This window comes from Lissotriton helveticus, chromosome 7 (assembly GCF_964261635.1).
Source record: "Lissotriton helveticus chromosome 7, aLisHel1.1, whole genome shotgun sequence".
NCBI classification, from domain to species: Eukaryota; Metazoa; Chordata; class Amphibia; order Caudata; family Salamandridae; genus Lissotriton; species Lissotriton helveticus.
This window is the reverse complement of record NC_136068.1, coordinates 332,243,900-332,267,858: the sequence shown is the minus strand read 5'-3', so window position 1 is coordinate 332,267,858 and position 23,959 is coordinate 332,243,900. Positions and strand designations below refer to the sequence as shown.

The window sequence follows — 23,959 nt, the reverse complement described above, 5'->3', positions numbered from 1 at the left end:
CTCGACGAGTGCTGCGTGGGGCCCTTCTGCTTCTTTTGGCTCAACGCGTTGGCCCGGTCACTTGCCAGCCGGCTTGTGGCCCCTGTACCGACGAAACTCAAAATACGACTTGTGATTCTGGTTGCTCCAGATTTGCACCAGCTCCCCTGAAAAGGAGCCCCCACTCTGACCCTCCTGGTCCGAGTGAGAAGCAATCTTCCCGTTCCGCGTGGATTGCTTTTGCCAAGTGTTTGCTCCAATCTTGAAGCCGACAGTGCAGACGGCGAGAGCCTACGTGGGACAGATCGTGACCTGCTCCTGGACGTCGCAGATGCCCCAGAGCCCACGTGACAGCGGAGAGAAGCTCCTCGACAACCACCTGATTGCGCCCGACAATGCCTGGTTCCGTCCTGGTTCCACCCTGGTCACTGCTGAGTGATCCAGACTCTGTCCCCTCTGCTTTCAGGTACTTTTCGACTTGGATCCACCCTTGGATCCCACCGGACACTTCTCCTTCAAACCGCCTGCAGCCTCTTCAGCTTCAAGCACCAAGAACCTGCGTGACGAAACCCGACGCCACTTGGACCCTATGCACCCGCTTCCTGTGGGTGAGGTAACATTGCAATGCCGGTGTTCCCACACTGGTACACACCTCTAGGGCCTGTGTCTGAAGTTTTGTCCTTCTAGGTTCAGCGGAAGTGTCCTTAAAACTCTATTTGTGTAACTTTTACGCACCATTGACTATTATTGGAGCATGCGTGCGCTTTCAGCGCTACACCCGAATCCCGCGGGCTTTTCCCGACTTCAGCATTGCTTGTCCCGACTGCTCCCAGCGATGCCCTAGGCCTAACCACTGATCAATTGGTATCCCTTATACCATTTTTTTAATATATGGTCTGAGTGGCCCCCCGCCCTCATCCATAACTGTGCAACTTTGTATGTTATACTGTGCTTTTGATTTAACGCTTTTGCCCCTTTATTCATAAAGAGTACTGGGGATTATTCCTAGAAATAAATACATATATTTTTATAATATATACTTGTGTGGTGTCCTTTCATTTGATATTACAGGACTGGGATTGGTAAAACAGCTCGCTTAACACGACCTCTTGAGTTGAGCCTTTAAGGCTGCTTAGTCTATGCTACCATTAAGATAGCTTGTCTACAAGGTTGACTTACAACTAGACACCATAAGGGGTTATTTGGACTGATACAAGGTGGTTCCAGAATTGGAAACATCATATATCAGGCCAACTTCTCACATTGGTGCGCAGCGGTGCGGATTTGAGCTTGCTGTTGTTTTACCATTGCAATCTTTTTATCAAATTGAAAGATCACATCAAGTACCTTAGGTACATATAAATCAAAAGCTTAGCATATTTAAGTTCTACTGAACTTAGTAGTTGTAGGTTAAAGGGATTAGCACATCCTGACTACAACTCACTAGCAAGGTACAGTAGGTAAACAATTAGTGTAGGTAGGTGCATCACTTACACCACACTAGAGTCATGTCTGGCACAGGTGAAGCTCCAAGCTCTCTGCCTGTGACAGTTGACCTGACCAAGGCAACTTCCAGCTATGACAAACTTAGCCACAAAGACTTGATTGCCTTGTGCATTTCAAGGGGGCTAAAAAGGGGCAGAAGTCCCACCAGTCCTACCCTGATAGCCATTCTAGAACAGGATGACTTAGATAAGGCGAGTGCAGCTCCCTTAGACTCAGGAGATGGAGTGAACCCCCCCTGTAACTGAGACCACTCCAGAGGAGGAAGATGTAGAGGAGGAAGAAGAGGAGGAGGACTCAGATGTAGAGGATCCTGAGAATGAGGATCAGAGAGGTAGCCAGGTTGTAGTTGCCAGGCTTAACCAGGCCAACTTAAACCTACTTGGGAATGGAGAGGGCCAGCACCTCCCCTGATCCCATACCCTCATTCTCCCAGGCAACAGAAGGGTGAGATCTCCATCATTCACCATAGGTCTCTCTCTCTCTGTCTCTCTCTCTCTCTGTCTCTCTCTCTCTCTCTCTCTCTCTCTCTCTCTCTGTCTCTCTCTCTCTCTGTCTCTCTCTCTCTCTGTCTCTCTCTCTCTCTGTCTCTCTCTCTCTCTCTCTCTCTCTCTCTCTCTTTGTCTCTCTTTGTCTCTCTTTGTCTCTCTTTGTCTCTCTTTGTCTCTCTGTCTCTCTGTCTCTTTCATTTCATTTACCACAGGCTTCTGGGGTTCAGGCTCTATTGCTCTCCATACATCTCAGGTATACCATTCAGCATGCGTAGGCTATTTGGCTCTCTGTTTACTACCCATTTCCTTTCACTTCATTCGTCACAGCCTCCTTCGTTAGACATTCCGTACCGACTCTGCACCCCTCTACTCTATGCCAGCAAATAAACCTCTACACTCTGTGCCACTCCACAAAGTGCTAATCTACAGCACTCTATGCCACTCCACTTCAAGCCACTCTGTTCCATGTCACTCTGCTCTGTCACAATATGCCACTCTGTGCTACTCCACTCAACTGTACACCACTCATTGCAGCTCTACAGCACCCTACTATATGGTACTCCACTCTATGCCACTTTATTCTACTCGTCCCCTCTACACCACTCTATTCTAGGCCACTCTTCTTCACTCTGCTCCATGCCACTTTACTCTTTGCCACTTTGCTGTATGCCACTCCACTTTACATCATTCAACTCTACACCATTCTAAACCACTCTAATCTATGCCACTTCACCCCACTGTACGGTACCCTATGCCAATCCCCGTCACTCTACACCACTTCACTCCACACCACTCTACTCTGTTACTCTTTTATGCCACTCTACTCCACACTGCTAACTTTTAGATATGCAGAACAGCAGTCATGCTGCTCTACAACATGGCTAAAAGACATTGCCAAAGCAAATAGCTCTCACATAGGTAAGACCTATTGGCTTTGCCAATCCTTGTTTCTACCTTAGTACTAGATGGGTGATGTACCTTATTGGTTGATAGGTGGAAAACTGTTTGAATCTTATTTGCACTGGTTTTGAACATTCTGGGTCCAGTTTACACCAGTCATTAACAGAAGGTCGGACCTGATAGTATGCGTCAGTATAAACACTGTAGTGTACACAACTTGTGTTCAACTTTAAAAATCCCCGTTAGTGCAAAAACTAGATTTGCAACTTGTTTACCAATGGTGCTGGATATGAGCGACCCTGTATGTATTCTGCATCCACAGCACCCTTATATCTCCCAAATAATGTAAAATACTAGATTTGCCATTGTTATCTAAATGAGGTTTGGCCAACCATTATTCGTTGTCACTATTTTAAGTCACTGGCTTTTTTTTGCACATTATCTTTATTTTTAAAGGTAAGATCCATAGGTTGAGTTGAATTACCATTGTTACTGCTCGTGTGCTGTTATCCTACCTACTTGTAACGATATCCTTCAATATTGAAACCATGTGATTTGTAACAAACTGCTTCTAGTCTGCTTTGTAGAACAGACCTAGAGCTCCACAAAATATCTAAAAAAGAATTGCAGTTGAAATCACAATTTTTTCTCTCCAAAATTTCTGGAATTATGCTCTTCGTTCTTTTTATACCCATAGCAAACTATGTATATACTTCTTTTTGGAAATGTTTGCCATGATATATTATTTGTTATGCTGTCTTCAATTAAGTTTTCAAGCTGATCAATAAAAAATTTTCAAAAAATAATCAGTTTTATTCAAAAATGTCCTGCCTAGTGTGGCCTTCTCTGTACACCATCAACACGTCCTTTATATGATCTTTATCTGTTTTTTTAATAGCTCCCCTTTTTCTCTTTCTATTTTTTAGGCTTTGCTAGAATTCCTTCGAAAAGTAGTTGTTCATGAGAAAAAGAACAAGATGAACCTATGGAATGTTTCCACTGTCATAGCTCCAAATCTATTTATGCATCGAGGGATGTCCAATAAAATCCCTGAAGGGAAGGAGAAGCAACTGGCTGAGGGAGCAGCTGATGTTGTCCGACTGATGATTCACTATCAAGATCTGCTGTGGACTGTAAGTCAATAGTTGATGGCTGAGAAATAAATTATTTTGTGTTAGAAGTGGTTTATGTCTTAAAATCCAGAAGATCTTTAGCACGAGGTTGCTGTCTTGCTTCAAATAAGTCCCAAGCTTACATTTGCTGATGGCCTGCACCAGTGAATTTGCCTTGTTTCCCATCTTCCCGCCTAAAGTCATGACAAAGAATGTCACAAATTTCCATGACCAGTCAATGATGTTGCTAAGTCTCAATGAAAGTGGGTAATCCCCTCTCCAGGATCCACGGTTGAGTAGTACAACCCTGTCATGATAGAAGTCAGTGGGTCACTCATGTCTGGTGTGCTATGATGTCAATGCATCCGATTCAATTCTGATAGCTTTGCCCAAGAGAAAGGGATTTAAATAACATTTCCTTGATGAGCATAACAATGCTGCCACCACGACATCCTCCACACTTTAAATGGTGTTCTGCATCCAGTACACTAAACCTGAAACTAAACTCTATTTTAACTGTTTACTAGCCACTAACCCTTTGACTTTCGTTAACCGTAACACTTTTCCTAACCCAGCCCTTTGTTATAGTTTATAGCCCCTAACCTTAGTTATCTCCCTACCTACAGCACTTTCTCTATCCCTCACATCTAATCCTGCAAGTAACATTTACACAAACTCAAAACCTAATACTAACCCTAATCCAAGCCTGTCCTTTATTTCAACAAAAATTACCAATTGACAAATGCGCAAACTTTTTTCTAATGGCTTATGTGAACTAATCTTATTAATGATATTCAGATGTGACTGATTCCCTCTAAAGACATCATCTACTGTGGATTAATTGCAATGACATAATCCATTTTAGAAAAGGCTTCAGATTTCCAACCCTGAATAAATCACAAGTTAACATCCCGCATAATGGAGGTAACTTTCCCACCTTCCTGAGGGTTCTTAAAGATTTTTGTATTTCCAAGCTAATCTTGGTCGCGCTCGTTAGATTTTCCTCGACACCCAGCATTGCAGATATACCAACTTCCATTTGAGCAGAGAAATCAGACAGGTGTCCCACGGACCTCCCCTAATCCTAGCTGGAAACTGATGTATCTTTGGAACAGACGAACCTGCTGGAAACAGATCTATTTTCCTAGGTTCCACTCATCCTTTCCTCTATGCCTTTTATTCAGCATACTTACAAGACACTTGGGCTAGTATTTTTTTAGGCTTTCATCAGAAGCCAAACTTGTGCAGGACACGCAGAATTATGGTTGCACATATCACAGAGTGGCAATAGAGAATTTGCAGAACAGAAAAAACCCGGATAGAGATATCATCCTCCGTTTGATAACTCCCCTTCCTACTGAATCTCTTCTAATAAGTAATGCCTAAAAAAGTCTGCCACAATCAGAGAAGGCATACATCTCTGCATAACTGTTTGGTGAGAACATGCATCTATCTGCTCACGAGGCTAGACTTTTTCTGAGAGCGCAACCGCATTATCAGCCAATGTCTTTGGAGAATTAGCTCGCTAGATGCAAGCACGTGTGACTCTCAATTTCAGGGAGCTAAAGGCGTCTTATTTGTACTGTTTCTAAAGACGACTGTGAAACGGGGTTTCCCTTGATATCTGACAGTGTGGGAGTAATCTTGTGAGAATTCTTACAGACTTGCATAACAATATATGTTTATGAAAACCCTCTTCCACGAATATATGAACAAAGAGCACACTATCATATTGAAAAAAAAAGGTAAAAAACCTCACCAATACATTGTCACACAGTAACTTTCATAGCGCAATAAAGGCAATCATCAATAGCAATGAACAGTGTGGGGTCTGTAATTCCGCTCTAAGCTTGTTAGTTGAAATTCCCAATAGTAAGCCATTAACCGACTTTGCATAATTATGTGCCATTAAATGTAAAACATTTACTGCGATGCACCATTCATGGTAAAAATGTACCGTAAACTACACAGGAGATCAGAACATCCGCTGTTGTTGTTCGCTGTTTAAATGCGTCCTTGTGTTTAAAATTTGACATGAGGACACATTTTGTGCTAAAAGAAACCGCAAAATGACACATTGACTTTTTTGTAATTACATGTAGTTTTCAATAACTTTGGAGACATTTTTCGTAATTTATATGCAAGCAAATTACGCAAATTTTTCACTTCCCTCCAAATATCATTTACACACATAGCAGCAAAAAAGAGATGCCAAGTTCTTATCATTTTATGAAAGACACAGTGGCCAAACGTGAAGAAAGTATTAAGGGCCTTATGTACAAACACATTTTCCCATAGACACAGTATGGATAAAACCCATTGATACATCTGGCCCCAAGTGTTTCTAGCCTGGTTGAATGATGTACACAAGGTTTTCCATCTTTCTTGCCTTGGGCCCCAGGCTCCCAACTTACTTGAAGGAGATCTCCTGTTTCCATGTGTTAATTTATGGTTGGTCTAGGAATCTCGTTGCTAACTGCCCATATTTGTTGACCGTCATTTCCTGCCATCTTGTTTGAAGATCTCAGCTTTTAATATTGCTTGTTTAATGTCTCATTTATCTATTCAAATTGACTGTGAAGGGTTCATCTTGCATGAATGAGTTCAGAAGCATCCATCTTAACTGAGATAGCGCTAAGAGCCCCTTTTTATCTGAACTGCCAACAGCTGAAATCAAACTAATGACTGCCGTATGAAAATCTACTGCAGCGCCAGGTTCTTTTGTTCATCAGTTAACAAATACGCCTGACAATGACTCATTTCTGCAAAAGAAATTCCCTGTATCAAAAATATCAACCTTCAGGGAATCTACAATGCAGTGGCTTTCAATTAAGTGTATTGTTTGAGTTGTGTGTGCTAGATGGAAATGCACACTGCGTGATACTGAGACCTTATTCCACAAGTACCTTTTATCCTCATTCTCACAAACATTGCAGTAATGACTGCTTACAATGGTTTGCAGCATACTTTTTACTTGGGTAATCCTGGCAGTATCCGTGTGAGCGAATACTGCACATTTTGAATTTGCACACCTCCCACTGGATGAAGCGAACCACACACCCCTAAAGGTGCCGAACTAGGAACAATGACGTAAACTCACAGTTAATATTGCACCATGGAGGTCTTTTTACTTACCTGTTGTGGTTGCGGTGATAAGGTGAACCCCCTTCAGAGTGCTTTTAGCATAGAGAAGTTTGTAGATCTGGACTCTTGAACATCAGGTTATGTTTCAAAGAAGCTTGAGGCCTAGTTATTCTAATTTATAAAGTATACCAATACCTATCATAGTGTTGCTAAGCCAGGTGTATCGAAATGAGGTACACCTCATTAAGGATGGATAATTGGTTGGCGATGTGCCATCAAAGTTGCACATGATGCTCTAGTAACTTGGCAGCACTGTAGATGAGCATCTACAGGATGACAACGCGTAGAGGAATTTTGCGTATTGTGACCTTAACACGGGTAAGCTATCAGAATGATTCCTAAGAGGAAGAAATGCTGCGGGTACAATTTGAAAGGTATCATAACTCTACACTCCCAGGTGAAGATTCACGTGGATGATTGTGCCTGCTTAACAACCACCTACAACCGCGTCAGAAAGCGTGGTTTGAAGAACAGTAACTTTGGGGGGGGAAGCAAAACTAAATAAATATGTACACACTGGATGGAAGGAGTGAGACGGATCGTCGAACATTGCGAGTGCAGGTATATTTGAACATTGCGAGTGCAGGTATATTTGTAAAATTGTATACAGATTTGCTTGAATCTGCATGCTTGTGCAGACTGGCGGCAGTGACAGACTGAGGTGCTTGAAATCTAGACACATGGCGCCTGAATCACAAAGGGCCTCCATAGTAGTGGGGGAGTCTCCGCTCTCGGGTGGATTCTACGGAACGAGAATTCTCATTGCGGAGATTCCGCCCCGAGTGCGGAGACTGCCCCCCACAATCGCGGGGCCTCCGCTACGAGTGCGGAGGCACGTTGTGATTTGCTAGCACGGTTTGTGTGGATGCTTAACTTGTAGCCGTGGGTGATTTGAATGTTGGGGCATTGGTCCATCTGTTTGAGTCATTGTGGTACTGGCTGGGGTAGAGCATTCCTTCAGTTTTTTCACCTTCTTCATTGCAACTTGTTCGCAAATTATAGTCCTCCTGGTGATTTGCTTCCCAGGCAACTACACACACAGTTCCCGACAAATTAGGGATACCAAATCCGATTTGCCTTTCTTTCCTTCATTTTACATAAGGTAGACATGGGCTTACTTTAGGCCTTCATAAGGCTAGATGCAGGGGTGAAAAGCTCTTTTGATTATTTTCATGAAATGTTTAAGCTCCCTCTGTCCAGATATTATGCCTGTTGCACGCACCTTGATTCGTGGCAACTGAAGCAACTGTTTGAAGAACATGGTGATGAATAATCCAACATCCGGAGCAGACTGTGACAAAAAATTATGGCTGACAGGCATCTTATCTAGAAATTATAAAACAGTGGACCTGGAAGGGGCAGAGGTCACCGAGCATGAAACTTTAAAATAGCTTTTCTACGCTTTGATGCACTTTCAGGAGCAATGTGTGGTTTTTGTAAATTTGGGAGATCCATTGACAGTCACAAGGAAGCTGTAATACAAATGACTGTAGGTGTTCACTGCAAAGAGATGCAGTGGAATGTCTAATAAGATTTCCAAATCACTTTTTTGAAAATGTTAGCAACAGGGTTTAACTTGAAAACATTGATCTTTTCTACTAACCTTGTAATTTAGATCATTGAAGGTTTTTGACACTCTTCACCTGAATAAAGCCTCTTACATCAACTGGCAGACCCAATCACATAAGTAACAAGCAGAGAGGAGACAGATTAATAGTGCGCAGTAAAGGGCTCTTATAATTATTATTCTATTAATTCATGAAAAACACCTAGAAGGGCAGATAAATAAATTACCTATGGGGGCAGGTAAATCTTGAAAGTAGATGAGCAAGGTTCTCAATACACAAGTAATTGGATTACCGTGAAATAAATAGGGTTTAGCATTGGCAAGCCTTGGAGGATTTTTTTATAATAGGCACTTTGTACCTTAAATCTTTGCTCGTGGTAGGTTTGCTTAGTAATGCTAGGTGTGAATAGTGAATTGACTAGGACCCTCTGTATGTTACACATTATGAATGATTACATATATTCATACTGTGTAGTAAGTTAGTAATTAGCAGAATAAACGGGGTACTGTAGGTAAGAGGAAATAGTAAGCGGATTGCGTCATCAGTAAATGCACTTTACGTGTAGGTTTTTACACTTTTTAATTAGATGAAGTGAGTGTTCTTATTGCAGGACTAACCCTTATTTTAATCGTGTTTTTTTTTTAATTGTTTAATAATGGTAATACGTATGAAATGTGTATACAAGTGTTATATTGTAAGTTTTTATTAACTTAACAATACATTTTTCCTTCATTAAAGTAACAAGCATTGGGAAATGCATTAGGTGATCAATAATAAGTTATTTGTTGTAAGTTGTAGTTTGGTGAATAGTTGTGCAATATAAGTTATTGAAATTGTGTTGAAGTGTTAGGACTTGTTGTTTAAGAAAGGTGATATATTGTGGTGTTACTTGTTTTATTGCAAACACAACAGCAGCAAATTAACAAAACCAAAAGTCTGGAATAAAACCAGACAATGAAATGCTTTGAAGCTTGCTTTATTTAGAAAATTTCTCTTCATGGCAATTGTGCATAAGACTACAAATATTGAGTGTATTTTTCCACAGGAACCACCGTTTTTTTGTATAATCGTGCACCCAGGTTCCTTAGTGAGTAGGGTTCCCCTGTTCTGTCCTTAGAAAAACGACAGCTCTGCTGGTATCTGTGTTTTTTTGGGGGACAGTTTCCTATGCACTGACTATCACTGCTGAGGCACATGGCTCCTTACAGTGTAAACACACTGTATTATTATTAATTTCAATGTAGGTAGGGGAATTGGGCTGCACTGTGAAATTATTAGGCCCTCTTACACTGCAGGTTAGCCCAAATAGCCCTTTTAAATATGGACTTCACCAGCAGCAAACACACATAAAATTTGTACTGCTGTGACAACAATATTTCACAAATTGCATGGTGCCAAAAACGAAAAATGTTTTAGAAGGCAGGATTGTAATAAAGAAAAGGCCTAAGACAAAGCAAAAATATGCCGGCCTCAAACACACCTAAAAGGCGAGCTCCTGCCATGACAATATTTCACAAAATGAATGTTCCAAAAAATGAGAATTATTTGAAAGACGTGGGATGCACGAATTTATTAAATTAACGAAGGGTCCAAAGTTAAAGCAAAAAACATGCAGGCAGCAAACAGGCATCAAATGTGTGCTGCTGCCGCTATGAAAATATTTCACAGAATGCATGGTACAAAGAACGAGCTAATTAATACAAAGGCATCAGAATGCAAAATTGAATAAACCAAAATGTACAGTCCGCAAACATGCATAAAATGTGTGATGCTGCCAAAACAATATTTCACTGATTGCATGGTAGAAAAAATTAGGCCAGTAGTTTTAAGGCATAAATGCATGGTCCAAAAAATTACATAATTATTTGCAAGATGTCGGAGCCCAAGATAGTAACAAGCTGAATCGAAATGTATGGAGAGAAACAACAAAACGCAAACTTACTCTAAATGCATGCAGCCAGGGAAAAATATCAAAATGTAAACCGTAAAACTGTAAAGCCTTAACCAAAAAAAAAAAGGTTCCAACATGGAAATGTGTACTTGGGTTCGGGAAATTGATAAGAGAAATACAGAAGGGAGAAAAGGCTACAACCAATAAAACCGAGGAAAAGTAAAGCGGCTAGCACACCGAGCAATAAGAAAATAAGGGGGGAGGTAAGTCCCTTTTAAGATATATTGAATGCAATAGATTTCACTAGCACAGTGCAAGCGAAACCTAAAAATGGACATTTCCTACAACTCCCCAATATTCTTTGCATCTTCGCTGTATCATTCTCTCCAAACTTTTATTTTGAATCTCTCAATACTGTCTGGCTCTTAAAAATTAATGTGTTCTTAATAAGCACACGAGACCACCAGGAAATCAGCGTGCGGTACATGAAACCAGGATGAATTTGACTCCTACTCAGTCTAAATTAGAATCAAATCAAACCAAAATCAACCCATATACTGAATATGCACAAATAATTGACTGAAATTAATAAACTTGCTTACGTTTCCTAAGTCAAGCAGTGTAATTGTGGTTTTAGCCACATTTAATATTGTAGGTATTGCTGTATATTTAACGCACTAAAGGCAGTCTGGTGAACTCCCAAAAGGTGGGTGAACTTTGTTGTTAGGTTTGAAACAAGTAGGGATAGACCGAGATTGTTTTTAGAGTTCACTGCCTGGTCATAGCGGTCTACTGCAACACACTCAGACTTCCGATTGATTACTTCTAACCTCAGAAGAACATTTATAGTTTAGTTTCAAAGAAATGGTATGGACTATATGGAGTAGACACGCTGCAGAAAAGTAGAAAAAATGATGAATGTCAATAATAAACACAAATGCAAGATTAGTGAAAGAGAGTATCTGGAGTGAAGTCAATTCAATTGCATAAAGAAAAGGAACTTAAAAGTGGTATATTGGATCTGTATGGCAGTCCTTATGTGGCACAAAATGTAATACCTCAAATTCTGCTTCTAAAACTTTGATCATCAAGTGTACACAAGGAAAAGGTATCTTCATGGTATAAATGATCCCTAATGTACATGATAGAGACTTTGTACATTGCCAAGGAGATTTTGCCTTTATACGGTTGTGGAACTCCAAGGTGACTTCAGGTATCCTCATAACCTAAAGTTGGGTGTACGTTATTGCATATATTGCGTATTGCCAGTTTTGTGTGGTCTGTAGCACCTCTGTCCTGCTCTAGTGTCTAGTGGCATATTTTACACCCTAAATATCTGGTGTCATGTTCTCACAAATTTTAGTGTCATGCAGCCATTTCTGAACTGACATCAGAATCTGGGCATTAATAGAAGTTATTGATATATAGCTTCCGAACCATTAAAATAAAGGTGGTATCATAATGAAATGTTTATTACCATACATAGGGCTGGATATTATGGCGGATCTCAGTATGAAACTGGTTCTTTTTTGGCAGAAAATAAGTATGATGAGGCTCAGGCTCTTGAAATGGTGGACCCTAAACAGAAATATAGATGTGTATGTTTTTCACTTGGAAATTCAAAGGGTGGGTGTTGGAAACTGGGTTTTTGATTGAGGGGATGCACTCGGGTACATTAGAACAAAAGCAGTCAGGCTTAACTTTGAAGCAATGTGTAAAGCATTTATGCAACACTCAAACAGTAATGAAGTGAAAACACAACACAAGAAAAATCCTAAACTAATTTAGAAAAATACAGCACATTTCAATAAATAAAAAATTTCTGATAGATACATCTGCTGTGTGGATTCCTCACCTTGTGAATATCCCCTTGCGCCAGCAACATTCGGAAATTCTTTTCGTAGCTTCGCACCGACGTGGACTTGGACGTCATAGAGGCACGGCACCACTCGCGACTCCGCTGACGTCACAGACGCCTATAATAGGCCCACGCCGGCGTGATGACATCAGTTCCCTTTTTTCCGCGTCGTCGACGCTAACGGTTTTCTGGGATCGTGTTGTAGCTTTCTAGTAACTTAGTTACTCTTGTTCTATTATTACTGTTTCTATTTTCTTCGAGATGTCGTCGAAGAAGACTGGCTTTAAGGCTTGCGGAGAATGTGGCAAGACGATGTCTATTACTGACCCGCATGAATGCTGCGTCTGGTGCCTGAGTTCCGACCATGACGTCGAGGATTGTCCTTGTTGCAAGAAGATGACCCCAAAGGCCCTGCGGGAGAGGGAGACGAAACTCCTCGTGGCAAAGCTAAAGAGTAAGAAGGATAAGAAGTCTTCAAAGTCTCGATCTCGGCGTTCGAGGTTGAGGTCTCGATCGAAGTCTCGTTCGGAGTCGTCTTCAGCTCATGTGTCAAGGTCCTCCAGGAAAAAACATAAGAAGAGGAGCCATGAGTCACGTCATCACTCAGGGAAGGATTCTGGTTCGAGACCGAAGTCGCAGGTCAAACTTCTTAATAAGGAAGTGGAGATTTCGGCGTCGGAGGATCAGGACTCTGCTGGTGGAGCTTCACACCCGAATTCGCCCGAGTCACCGAAGCAGGCCCCTTCTGCGGATCCATCCAATCCTTCTGGTCAGGAGGATGAAGGTGAGGTGCAGGGGGCTGGGGAGGCCGAGGTTCCGGTGCCTGCGGGTTCGTCGACCCCGGTTCCGGGACTCGATGAAGAGGTCGACGTCGTGTCGACTCAGCCTCCTCGGGAACAGCCCGGAGGACCGTATCCAGATTTTCCGCTCCAGGTCAGGATCCATCCCATTTCCTGAATGCCATGTTTGGTGTTTATTCCAGGGCGATGTACCCGTCTGGTGCACCTGTTGGTCCCACGGGTCCTATGTCTTTTAACTTGGGTGTTCCCCATGCTTATGCTCCTGCGCCTTCATGCCTTTTATGCCGGCTCAACCACCGCATTGGCATTTTCCGACACCGCCTGTGTCGTCGACGCCGAAGCGTCCGACGCCGACTCCGTCGACGCCGGTTCCATCGATGCCGGTGCCTACGACTCCGAAGCAGGATTCTGTTCGACCTCGTGTGAAACGACCTCATCCGACTTCGGGTTCGACGCCGGCCCTGACCCCGTCGGAGTCGATTCCGGATCCTCCGACTTCTATCGTGAAGGAAAGGTCACGGAGAGAAGCCCAGAGACTTCTGGAGGATGAACGGTATCGGTATGCAGGTATGGAGGAAGGGGAGTTACAGGATTCTGAAGATCCTTTTGAGGACCTAGATGAGGCCAGTGGGCCTGAACTGTCTCCTGAATGGGATTTGTCTTCGGTGTCGAATGTGCCTTCAAAGGATGTGGTACCTTATCACACTGTTATCAAAAAGGCGGCAAGTTTGTTGAACATTACTCTGCCCACTGCTGATTATAAGCCAAATCTTCTGACTGAAGTTCTTCATTCACCCTCCTCTATTATTGAGCCGATGTTGCCCTTTAATGATGCGCTGACTGAACCCATCTATGAGGTTTAGAAGAAGCCTTTGTCTGCTCCTGCAGTTTCTAGGACAGTGGCGAGGAGGTACAGGGTTGCACCTGGTGACCCTGAATTTTTGTCAACGCACCCCCTGCCTGAGAGTTTAGTTGGGCAGGCTGCCTGCTCGAAGAGGTCTGCTGGTGCTTTTCCGCAGGTTCCTGGGGATAAAGAATCCAGAAAGCAGGATCAAACTGCCAAGAAGGTCTTCTCCTCAGCCAGTATGGCGCTAAAGTCGACCAACGCGACTTGTCTGATGGGAAGGTATGTCCATGCCTTGATGGATTCTGTCAAACAGTTGGTTTCGAAAATCCCTGAGGAGGATAGAAAGGATTTTCAGGAGGTGATATCGGACACTCAGGCGGCTGCGAGGCAGGTGATTCAGAGAGGACTGGACACTGCTGATTCAGTGGCGAGGGTCATGGGCTCTTCCGTGGCCACTAGGAGGGCCACATGGCTTAAAACATCGGAATTCTCTACAGATGTTCAGTCTGTTTTGTTGGACTTGCCTTTTGATGGCTCAGGATTGTTTGGCAAGAAGGCTGATGCTGCCTTATTTATTTTATTTATTTCTTTCGATTTATATAGCGCTATATAACCCCGGGGTCTCTAAGCGCTTGTCCAGTAAAACACCACAGGAACCAAAAGAAACACTGCAGGAAATTTATATCCCTCCCCAGGCTTTCTGGAAAAGAACAGTCTTCAGCCTCTTCCGAAAGGTCAACAAATTGGGTTATTTGCGCAAGTCCACCGGTAGACTGTTCCAGGCCCCTGGAAGGGTGTTAGAAATGGCACGACCGCCCACTGTCGCCAATCTAAACCGAGGTTGCATGAGCAGGGTTGCTTCAGCAGATCTTAACACCCTGGCCGGTGTGTATGGGGTCAGGCGGGACTTGATGTAACTTGGTGCCTTACCATAAAGGGATTTATGTGTAATGCATAACCCTTTAAAGAGCACCCTCTGCCTTATTGGGAGCCAATGTAGCTCACGCATAAGTGGGGACACATGCGTGCTCCTGGGTTTTTTGTGAATGAGCCTGGCGGCATCGTTCATCACCAACTGAAGTTTGTCCAGGAGTTTTTGAGGTAAGCCCAAATAGAGCGAGTTACCATAATCCAGTCTTGCAAGGATCATAGCAGAGACCGCCCTTCGCAGGGTAGAATGGGACAATAATGGCGCGATCTTCCTAAGTTGACGCAACATGCCAACACAAGTTCCTACCACCGTGGTGACCTGTTTCCGCATGGAAAGCTTGTCATCCACATAAATGCCAAGGCTTTTTACCGCCACTGCCGGCTCCGGGGGCGGTCCAAGTTCCCTCGGCCAGAATCCATCATGCCATGGATTGCCGGCGATGGTAACAGGTAGAACTTCCGTCTTCTCCGGATTGATTTTTAAAGAATTCAGTGACATCCAGTTAGCTGTCTGCTTCAAGATGGTTTGCAGATTTGCTGGTGCCCCATCACCCATTTGGATAATGATTTGAACGTTTTAAAGACAGTAGGGCCACTGCGAAATCTTTGGGATTTCAGTCCAGGGGTACTACTGGAAGGCGCTTCAGAGGATTTGGCAGATCTTCCTTTCGTGCCTACAGGCCATCTCAGCAGCAGCCACAGCCACAGCCACAGCAAAATACGCTGTACAAGTCTTATAGGGGCAGGCAAAGAGCCCGTCCTAGGGGCCGTCAAGCCTCCTCCTCCTCCTCCTCCTCCTCCTCTTCTTCCCCTTCCCAGCCCCCTGCCAACGCAGCAAAGCAGCCCTAGATCCGCCATTCCGGATCAAGTGGTCCCAGTGGGGGGCCGGCTTACCCATTTTCTACAAGATTGGGAATTAATAACATCGGATCTTTGGGTTCTCAATCTTGTGGAGAATGGGTATGCTCTTCCTTTTCAGGAGTTTCCCCCAAATTACCCTCCTTGTCAGGGTTATTGTTCGGAGGACCATCTGCTTCTTTTGCAGGAAGAAGTCCTGGCACTGTTTCGAAAAGGTGCGATAGAGGTGGTTCCAGAGCAGGAAAGGGGTCAGGGGTGCTACTCCCGGTATTTCCTGATCCCCAAAAAGGATGGCAGACTTCGGCCAATTCTGGATCTCAGGATCTTGAACCTTTACCTGAAACAGGAAAAGTTCAAGATGCTCACTCTTGCACAGGTTCCTCAAGCGCTGCTGGAAGAAGACTGGATGGTGTCAATCGACTTGCAGGATGCGTATTTTCATATTCCCATCTTGAAGTCGCACAAAGTATCTCCGTTTTACGGTTGGGTCGCAACACTACCAGTTTGCGGTCCTTCCGTTTGGCCTTACTACTGCGCCTCGAGTCTTCACGAAGGTGATGGCAGTGGTGGCAGCTCATCTCAGGAGGTCGGGGATACCTGTATTCCCGTATCTGGACGACTGGCTGATCAAAGCGGTGTTGCCGGAGAAGGTGCTCCATCATCTGCAAGAGACAACTCAGTTGTTGCACAGGTTGGGTTTTTCGATAAATGTACCCAAGTCTCACCTGGTGCCCTCACAGCGCAACCTGTTCATAGGTGCGGTACTGGACACTACTGTGTCGTGCATTCCCTCCTCCTCAAAGGATTCGCGACATACAGGAAATGATTCCTTTGTTCTACAATGGAGCGGTCCTTCCAGTCCTGAAGGTTCTTCGTCTGCTCGGTCTGATGGCTTCTTGCATCCTGTTGGTCAATCATGCTCGCTGGCACATGAGGGCACTCCAGTGGTGCCTCCGCAGGCAGTGGTATCGGCACAACGGAGATCTCAGGGAGTCGGTGAAGATCTCCAGAGAAGCTGCAGCGGATCTGTCTTGGTGGAGCGTGGAAGGCAATCTGTCACAAGGAAAGCCTTTTCAACTTCCTCCATCGGTGGCCACAGTGATATCGGATGCATCCACTCTCGGGTGGGGTGCTCATCTGGGGGACCTGGAGGTCAAGGGTCTTCGGTCTCCAGAGGAAAGGTTGCTTCACATCAACCTTCTAGAGTTACGGGCGCTACGTCTGGCGCTCAAGGCCTTCCTCCCTTCCCTTCGCGGTCAGTCGGTTCAAGTCCTGATGGACAACACGACCGCGATGTGGTACATCAACAAGCAGGGGGAGTGGGGTCGCAGTGTCTCTACAGAGAGGCTCTGCGCCTCTGGTCCTGGGTTCAGGACCATCAGATTTGTCTGATGGCAAATCATCTGGCCGGAGTTCAGAACGTTCGTGCAGACAGTCTGTCGGCAGTTCTCTGCCGATCACGAGTGGAGGCTTCACCCAGAGGTGGTTCACGACATCTTTCTGATGTGGGGGACTCCTCGGGTGGACCTGTTCGCCACTCGCGAGAATGCTCACTGCCTGTTATTCTGCAGTCTCCAGTATCCGATGCAAGGAGCCTTGGGGGACGCGTTTCAGTTGAGTTGGAACTCGCAACTCCTTTACGCGTTTCCTCCCATACCTTTGATTCCTCGGGTTCTGAGGAAGATTCGCCAAGACCGGGCCCAAGTTATATTGATCGCCCCGGATTGGCCAAGAAGGGTGTGGTACTCAGACCTTCTCCACCTCTCCTCTCACCCTCCGCTCCGTCTCCCTCACAGGGCAGGTCTCCTCTCCCAGATGGAGGGGCAGGTTCTACACCCCCACCTCCAGACCTTACACCTTCATGCCTGGAGATTGAACGGGGCAACCTGAGTTCTTTTTCTCTCCCGCCTGATGTAGTGGATGTCATTTTGTCAGCCAGGCGTGACTCCACTAAGTCCATCTATTCTTATAGGTGGGCAAAATTTGTTACTTGGTGCAGGGAGAAGTCTATAGACCCTTTGAGGGCCCATTTATCTGATGTTCTCCAGTTTGCCCTTTCTCTGGCACAGCAGGGCCTTGCTGTTGCCACGGTGAAGGGCTATCTTTCTGTGCTGTCGGCTTTTATCTGTTTGCCTGACCAGCCCTCTCTTTTTAAATCTCCTGTAGTTTTAAGGTTTTTGAAGGGCCTCACAAATAAGTTCCCTCCTACTCCTTTTATTGTGCCTCAGTGGGACTTAAATCTTGTATTGACCTTTTTGATGGGTGCTCCCTTTGAGCCTCTTCACAAATGTCCTATGAGGCTTCTAACTCTCAAAACAGTCTTCCTCGTTGCTATAACCTCGGCAAGGAGGGTAAGTGAGCTTCAAGCTCTTAGTCACAAGCCTCCTTTCTTGACCACTCATGCTGATCGAATGGTTCTTAGGACCAGGGCTGCTTTTCTGCCTAAGGTGGTGACTCCTTTCCACCTTGGTCAATCCATTACCCTTCCTACCTTTTATTCTCCCCCACACCCTTCCAAGGAGGAGGAGAGGTTACACCGGCTGGACCCCAAGAGGGCGGTGTCTTTTTACCTGGACAGAACTAAAGACTGTCGATTGGATGACCAGCTCTTCATTGGCTTTGCTGGCTGCAAGAGAGGAAGAGCGGTCCATAAGAGGACTTTGTCAAGATGGATCGTCCTCTGTATTAAGATCTGCTACTCTTTGGCCAGTAAGGAACCTCCAGAGGGTATAAGGGCTCATTCTACTAGAGCTAAGTCTTCGACCTCAGCATTGCTTAGAGGTGTGCCTATAGAGGATATTTGTAGAGCGGCAACTTGGTCTTCCCTCCACACATTTGCGAAGCATTGCTGCTTAGATTCCGAAGTGAGGAGGGACGGTCACTTTGCACGCTCTGTCCTTCAGGATTTCCTGGCCTAGGAGAGTGGACACCCTCCTCCGGGAGTGGGGACTGCTGTGGGACTCTATTCACAAGGTGAGGAATCCACACGGCAGATGTATCTATCAGAAGAACAAGTTACTTACCTTCGGTAACGCTTTTTCTGGTAGATACAATATCTGCCTGTGGATTCCTCACTGACCCACCCGCCTCCCCGTTGTCCACTCTTCTATGCCAGAGTTTCTATTATGTATTTGTTTATTTCAAATGTTTTGTTGCATTTGCTTCACACTGTGTGTGTTACCTTGATATTGGTACTGCGTATACTGTGTATATGTCTACTGTCATTGGTCCGTCCGTGTGCCTCGAAGGCACGGAAAAAAGGGCGGAACTGATGTCTTCACGCCGGCGTGGGCCTATTATAGGCGTCGGTGACGTCAGCGGAGTTGCGAGCGGTGCCGTGCCTCTATGACGTCCAAGTCCACGTCGGTGCGAAGCTACGAAAAGAATTTCTGAATGTTGCTGGCGCAAGGGGATATTCACAAGGTGAGGAATCCACAGGCAGATATTGTATCTACCAGAAAAAGCGTTACCGAAGGTAAGTAACTTGTTTACCAGAACTGCAAAAATCCAATCCGTACAACGGGCAATTTCAAAGTTTTAGGTAGCTATAGTGACTAAAAGCACAAAGCACCACTCTTGGTCATCAGGTTGTGCAAAGCCAGAGAAAAAGTTCAGTCCAACTACTATGGAGTATGGGCTGGATACAGGGACTGGGTTAGGTCTCCTGAAAAATATACTCTCCGCCGCGAAGAATCCAGAACATGAGGAATTCTCCTTTTCTTGTAGTATAGTACATTCTGATGCCAGCCAAGGGTCTGGGATCAGGAGGCGCACCTCTTGGGGATTAGGGACGCCCTCTGGTAGAAGTCAGCAGGACTCCTGCAGGTCCAGGCAGATCCAGTTTCAACAGGTCAGCTGGGCAGGTGCAGGGTGGCCTCTGGAGTTAGTTGTGTGCCTGTAGCTCAGAATAGGAGGTCAGCCAGCTGACTCTTGGAGTAACTCAGTTTAGCCTGGGATGAAAGGAGCTGATCCAATCTTCCTTGCCAGAGAGCAGAGCAGGCCTTAAGCAGCAAGGAAGTCCTCTGGAGAACAAGGCAAGCCTTAAGCAGCAGAGCAGTCCTCTAAAAACAAGGCAGGCTCAAGCAGCAGAGCACTCCTCTGAAAAACAATGCAGGCCTCAAGCAAAAGGGCAATTTTCTGGGAACAAGGCAAGTTTCAAGCAGCAGAACAGTCCTGTGTGGAACAAAGAAAGCCTCAAGCAGCAGGACAGTCTTCTGATAAACAAGCCAGTCTTTCCTCTGTAATGTCCACATGTCCAGGAGTGTACTGATAAGTGGCTCAGGTGGTCCAGTATTTGTAACTGGTGCCAGCTTTTGAAGTGGGGGTGCCATCCTGTCTACCCCCACATCTGGTCCTGGAAGGTTCTTCCCCTCCCCTGCCAAGGCTCCAAGTAATCAGTGGGTACAAAAGTCTAGTGTTGGGTACCTTTATGTGTGTGTTGGGGGCAGCCCTTTGGAATGAAATTGGGGCAGGGAATACCTCCACCCCACCGTCCTGCTGACATCTAGTCACCCTTTGTCTCACTGTCTGGGAGGAATACACAAAAGCCTATTGCCAAGCTATTCAGTCATATGACCCAGGACAGTCTGCAGGCAACAAATGGTTAGGACAAGAAAAAGCCAACCTATTAAAAGTGGCATTTTCAGAATTGTGACTTACAATCCCATTGTCCTATTAAAGAGATTTTTAAATTACAATTCTTTTGCGTCAAATTACAATTCTTTTGCGTCAAAACATAATATTTCTACCTATTTCTAATTAAAAGTTAGCACTTATTTATTGTTAAAAGGTAACCTAATGTTATCCTATGGGAGAGGTAGGCCTTAACAGTATTGAAAATGGAATTTAGGAGTTTTTCACTACCAGGACATGAAAATGTAAAACATGTCCTACTTTTTTAAATACAGTGCACCTTGCCCTTTGACCTATTTAGGACCTACCCTAGGAGTAACCTATATGTTTTAAAAAGGAAGCTTTTGGCCTGTCAAAAGGTATATTTTGCCAGGCCGAATTGGCAGTTTAATACTGTGCTACAGGCTGCAATGGGAGGCCTGAGACATGTTTTAACCCCTTCCATGCTCATGACGAGCTCAGCTCGTCATGCAGTACACTGCTCGTGTGCTCATGACGAGCTGAGCTCGTCATGAACAATGGGATTTAAGGGCCTGCAGCACCAGGGGAGAATTGCTGTTGCATTCAAGGTGTTAAAAGTCTAATTTAGTGGGCGCCACAACAAGTGCTGCATGCACACTAACATAATTTACTTTACAGACCCTGAGTACATATAGTACCATATACTAGGGACTTATAAATAAATTAAATGTGCCATTCAGGAGTAAGCCAATGTTGCCAAACTTCAGGGAGAGAGCTCAAGCACTTTAGCTCTGGTTAGCATTGAAAATGATCTCGGAGTACTAAGGGCAACAAAAATATACTTCAGAAAGCAGAAGGGCTGGATTCAAAATCTTTGGGGGTGACCTTGTAGAAAGGGCTAAGTCATACAGTGGGTGACATCAGTGGTGTTCATTTTATCATCCTTATAACATTACTATCCCGGCAAAATAGGTAGCACTTTTTTCTCTACAATGCCGGCGCTCTGGAGAGCTCAAACCCACTGATGCCCTGCGTCTTGGAACCAGACTACAAGACTCTTAGGGAACAATCTCTTTCCATGCTCTCTTTATTTATGCATGTACTTTTGTTTGTCTTTTTTCTGTTTTTTGTGTTATTTTTTAGCAAGTGGTACAGGACTGATTGTTGGTTTTCTGGTGACTACTGTTGGCAGATTTTAGTAAGGGAGTTGGGGGTTCTAGAGAAAATCAATTCAACAAAAGAGAGGGGGGACCAAGTAGCCAATAAAGGTCCAGTGTCCATGCTCCTAAACCAAATCTGTTCACAAAACGAGGACAAAGTTCCTATACCAGGGTGCACCCTGGTATAGGAACTTTGTCCTCGTTTTGTGAACGGTTCTAGAGAAAGAAAATAAAGTTTCATCCTTTGCACAAGTTTGCTAATAAAATTCACCCATAATTGGAATGCACAGAGTCGCTTACATCCGGCACCACTGCTTTTCTTCTGTTATTTGCGCAGCCTAGCGTATTCCTTGGCTCTAAGGGTGTGTGTGTGTGTGTGTGTTTGCGCGCGCTTGCACGATTGCTGCACTGGGTCTATTGGGACATCACTGGTCACAGTAATAAATAATTGAGTGGACTAGTGATCTTATTTTCTTATCACAAGAAATCCTTTATTTAATATTAGCATTTCTAATTAGCAGCCTATATATTGTATACTACACCTATGTTGAAATCTTTAGGAAAATATTTGTTTTGCAAACGGTTGTGTGCTATAATATCTTTAACAAAGTTGTTGTCAGACATAAACATTGTGCCTAAATATATTTTACTAAGATATCTTCCAGCTGGGAATAGGTTTGCTAACTTTAGAAGTGCGATATTTATGTAAAGGATAGTACAGACAAGACATTTTGACAGAAGATATGTACGGCACAATTTTCTGGTGCCCTAAGTAGCTTCTCACTTTTATGGGTGTTGCAGTAATGCATCGTTGCATGCATCTATCCTTCAGATGAAGGGTAGATTAGTAACTGCATCGATCCCATTGAAAAAAATCAAACCTATGAATGAACAGAAAAACTCACAACACTTTGAAAACACCAAGAAATTTTAGAATTATAGTTTTGATAGAAGTAATTCATAGTGATTTTCACCAGTACAAGCAATGTTAAAATGCTGTTCGAGCACAATCATATTACTTGTGTTGACAATCTCGCATTACTTGATTCCCATACAACATTTTATAAACCATTTCAGCAAGCCATTGTTGTTTTAATTCAGGTCTCATCATTTCTGGTGGCTCAAGTGAGGAAACTGAACGAGAACAGTGCACGTCGATACCAATTCAATGACCGACTTTTCAAGAACCTACTCCGGAAGATAAACCCGGATAAAGACCGGACGGAAAAGACTCAGGGGGAGGTAATGGACATCTTCTTTGCCAACCAGGTTTTTCCATTATTTTACCCTGAATATCATGAAATCACTGTCCCACCTAGTCACCTCTCAAATTTTTCTTTATAAAAAAAACGTATTTTATATTGGCTCCACCTTTCCCTTCTTCAAACCAGGTATCGTCATCCTAAGACTTGAAAAAGTCTTCTGCTTACCCTCAACTTCCCTGAACTATAGTCTCGTATTCTAGCTCCTTTTTTTTCTCGAATACCCTTGGAAGGCTAGTCTTTAAACAGCGCAATCATTGCCACACCCCCTGAAATTTCGTTTGCATAAATTGCACTCCAAAGACTGAAAGACTGCTCTGATGTGTTAATGCATTTGATGTGTATAGAGAAACCATGCCCAATATAAAGCTAAAACAAGATCCACTAAAAGCAAACACAGAGTACAACTGAGCACTATAGAAATGAAGACAATGAAAAAAGTCATACAGCCTCATAAGCCTAACGTAACAGACCCATTCTCATTGGATAGTGAATAAGACAGTCTTGCATTTTTTAGAACTGCTCTAACAGGGACATGCTTAGTACATAGAGCTGAAGTTTAATTCAGAACAGTGTTGCCAGATGACACCGCTTTCTCAAAGCCAATACACCTAACCCTGGCAAGCATGCAGTTTTTCTATTTGTTTACTTATCTGGAAGCATGTAGATAATTAAAATATCAAAAGTTTAAAAAAGCTAAACTGTGACTGTTTAAAAGGGGGTTGGGCATGTGCTTTCAAAATAAGAATAAATGAACAATGAACCATTGGATAGCTTACTTCACTAGCTTGATCCACAAGTCCTGACACTGAAAAATATTTTTTTAGGTGGATGTGTACATGTAATCAGGCAAAATTCCATCATTCAAATGAAACACAGCCAAGGCCTGAAAAGGATTTGACCCACTAGGCTGTGCTGTTGTAACCGGAAGCACAATGTGAATAACTCTTGTAAAGAGGGCTGATCCTAAATCCCCCCTCCAAATGTATGTGAATGTATGTTGCTTTTATTTATGATTTTGTTTCAGTTCATGAGGCTGACCGCTTGTGAAAGCTGACCCAGG

General features: G+C 43.9%; 1 protein-coding gene across 8 annotated transcripts in view; it reads left to right on the top strand.

Moving 5' to 3' along the window:
- The window catches only part of ARHGAP40 (Rho GTPase activating protein 40), a 447,044-nt gene that overhangs the window by 392,044 nt on the left and 31,041 nt on the right, over nt 1-23,959 (top strand). For all 8 annotated transcript variants that reach the window (XM_078652147.1, XM_078652146.1, XM_078652148.1 and 5 more), the window contains 2 exons: nt 3,800-4,006; nt 22,736-22,876. In XM_078652147.1, coding sequence (XP_078508273.1) covers nt 3,800-4,006; nt 22,736-22,876 — 348 coding nt within the window. The remainder of the gene's footprint in view (nt 1-3,799; nt 4,007-22,735; nt 22,877-23,959) is intronic.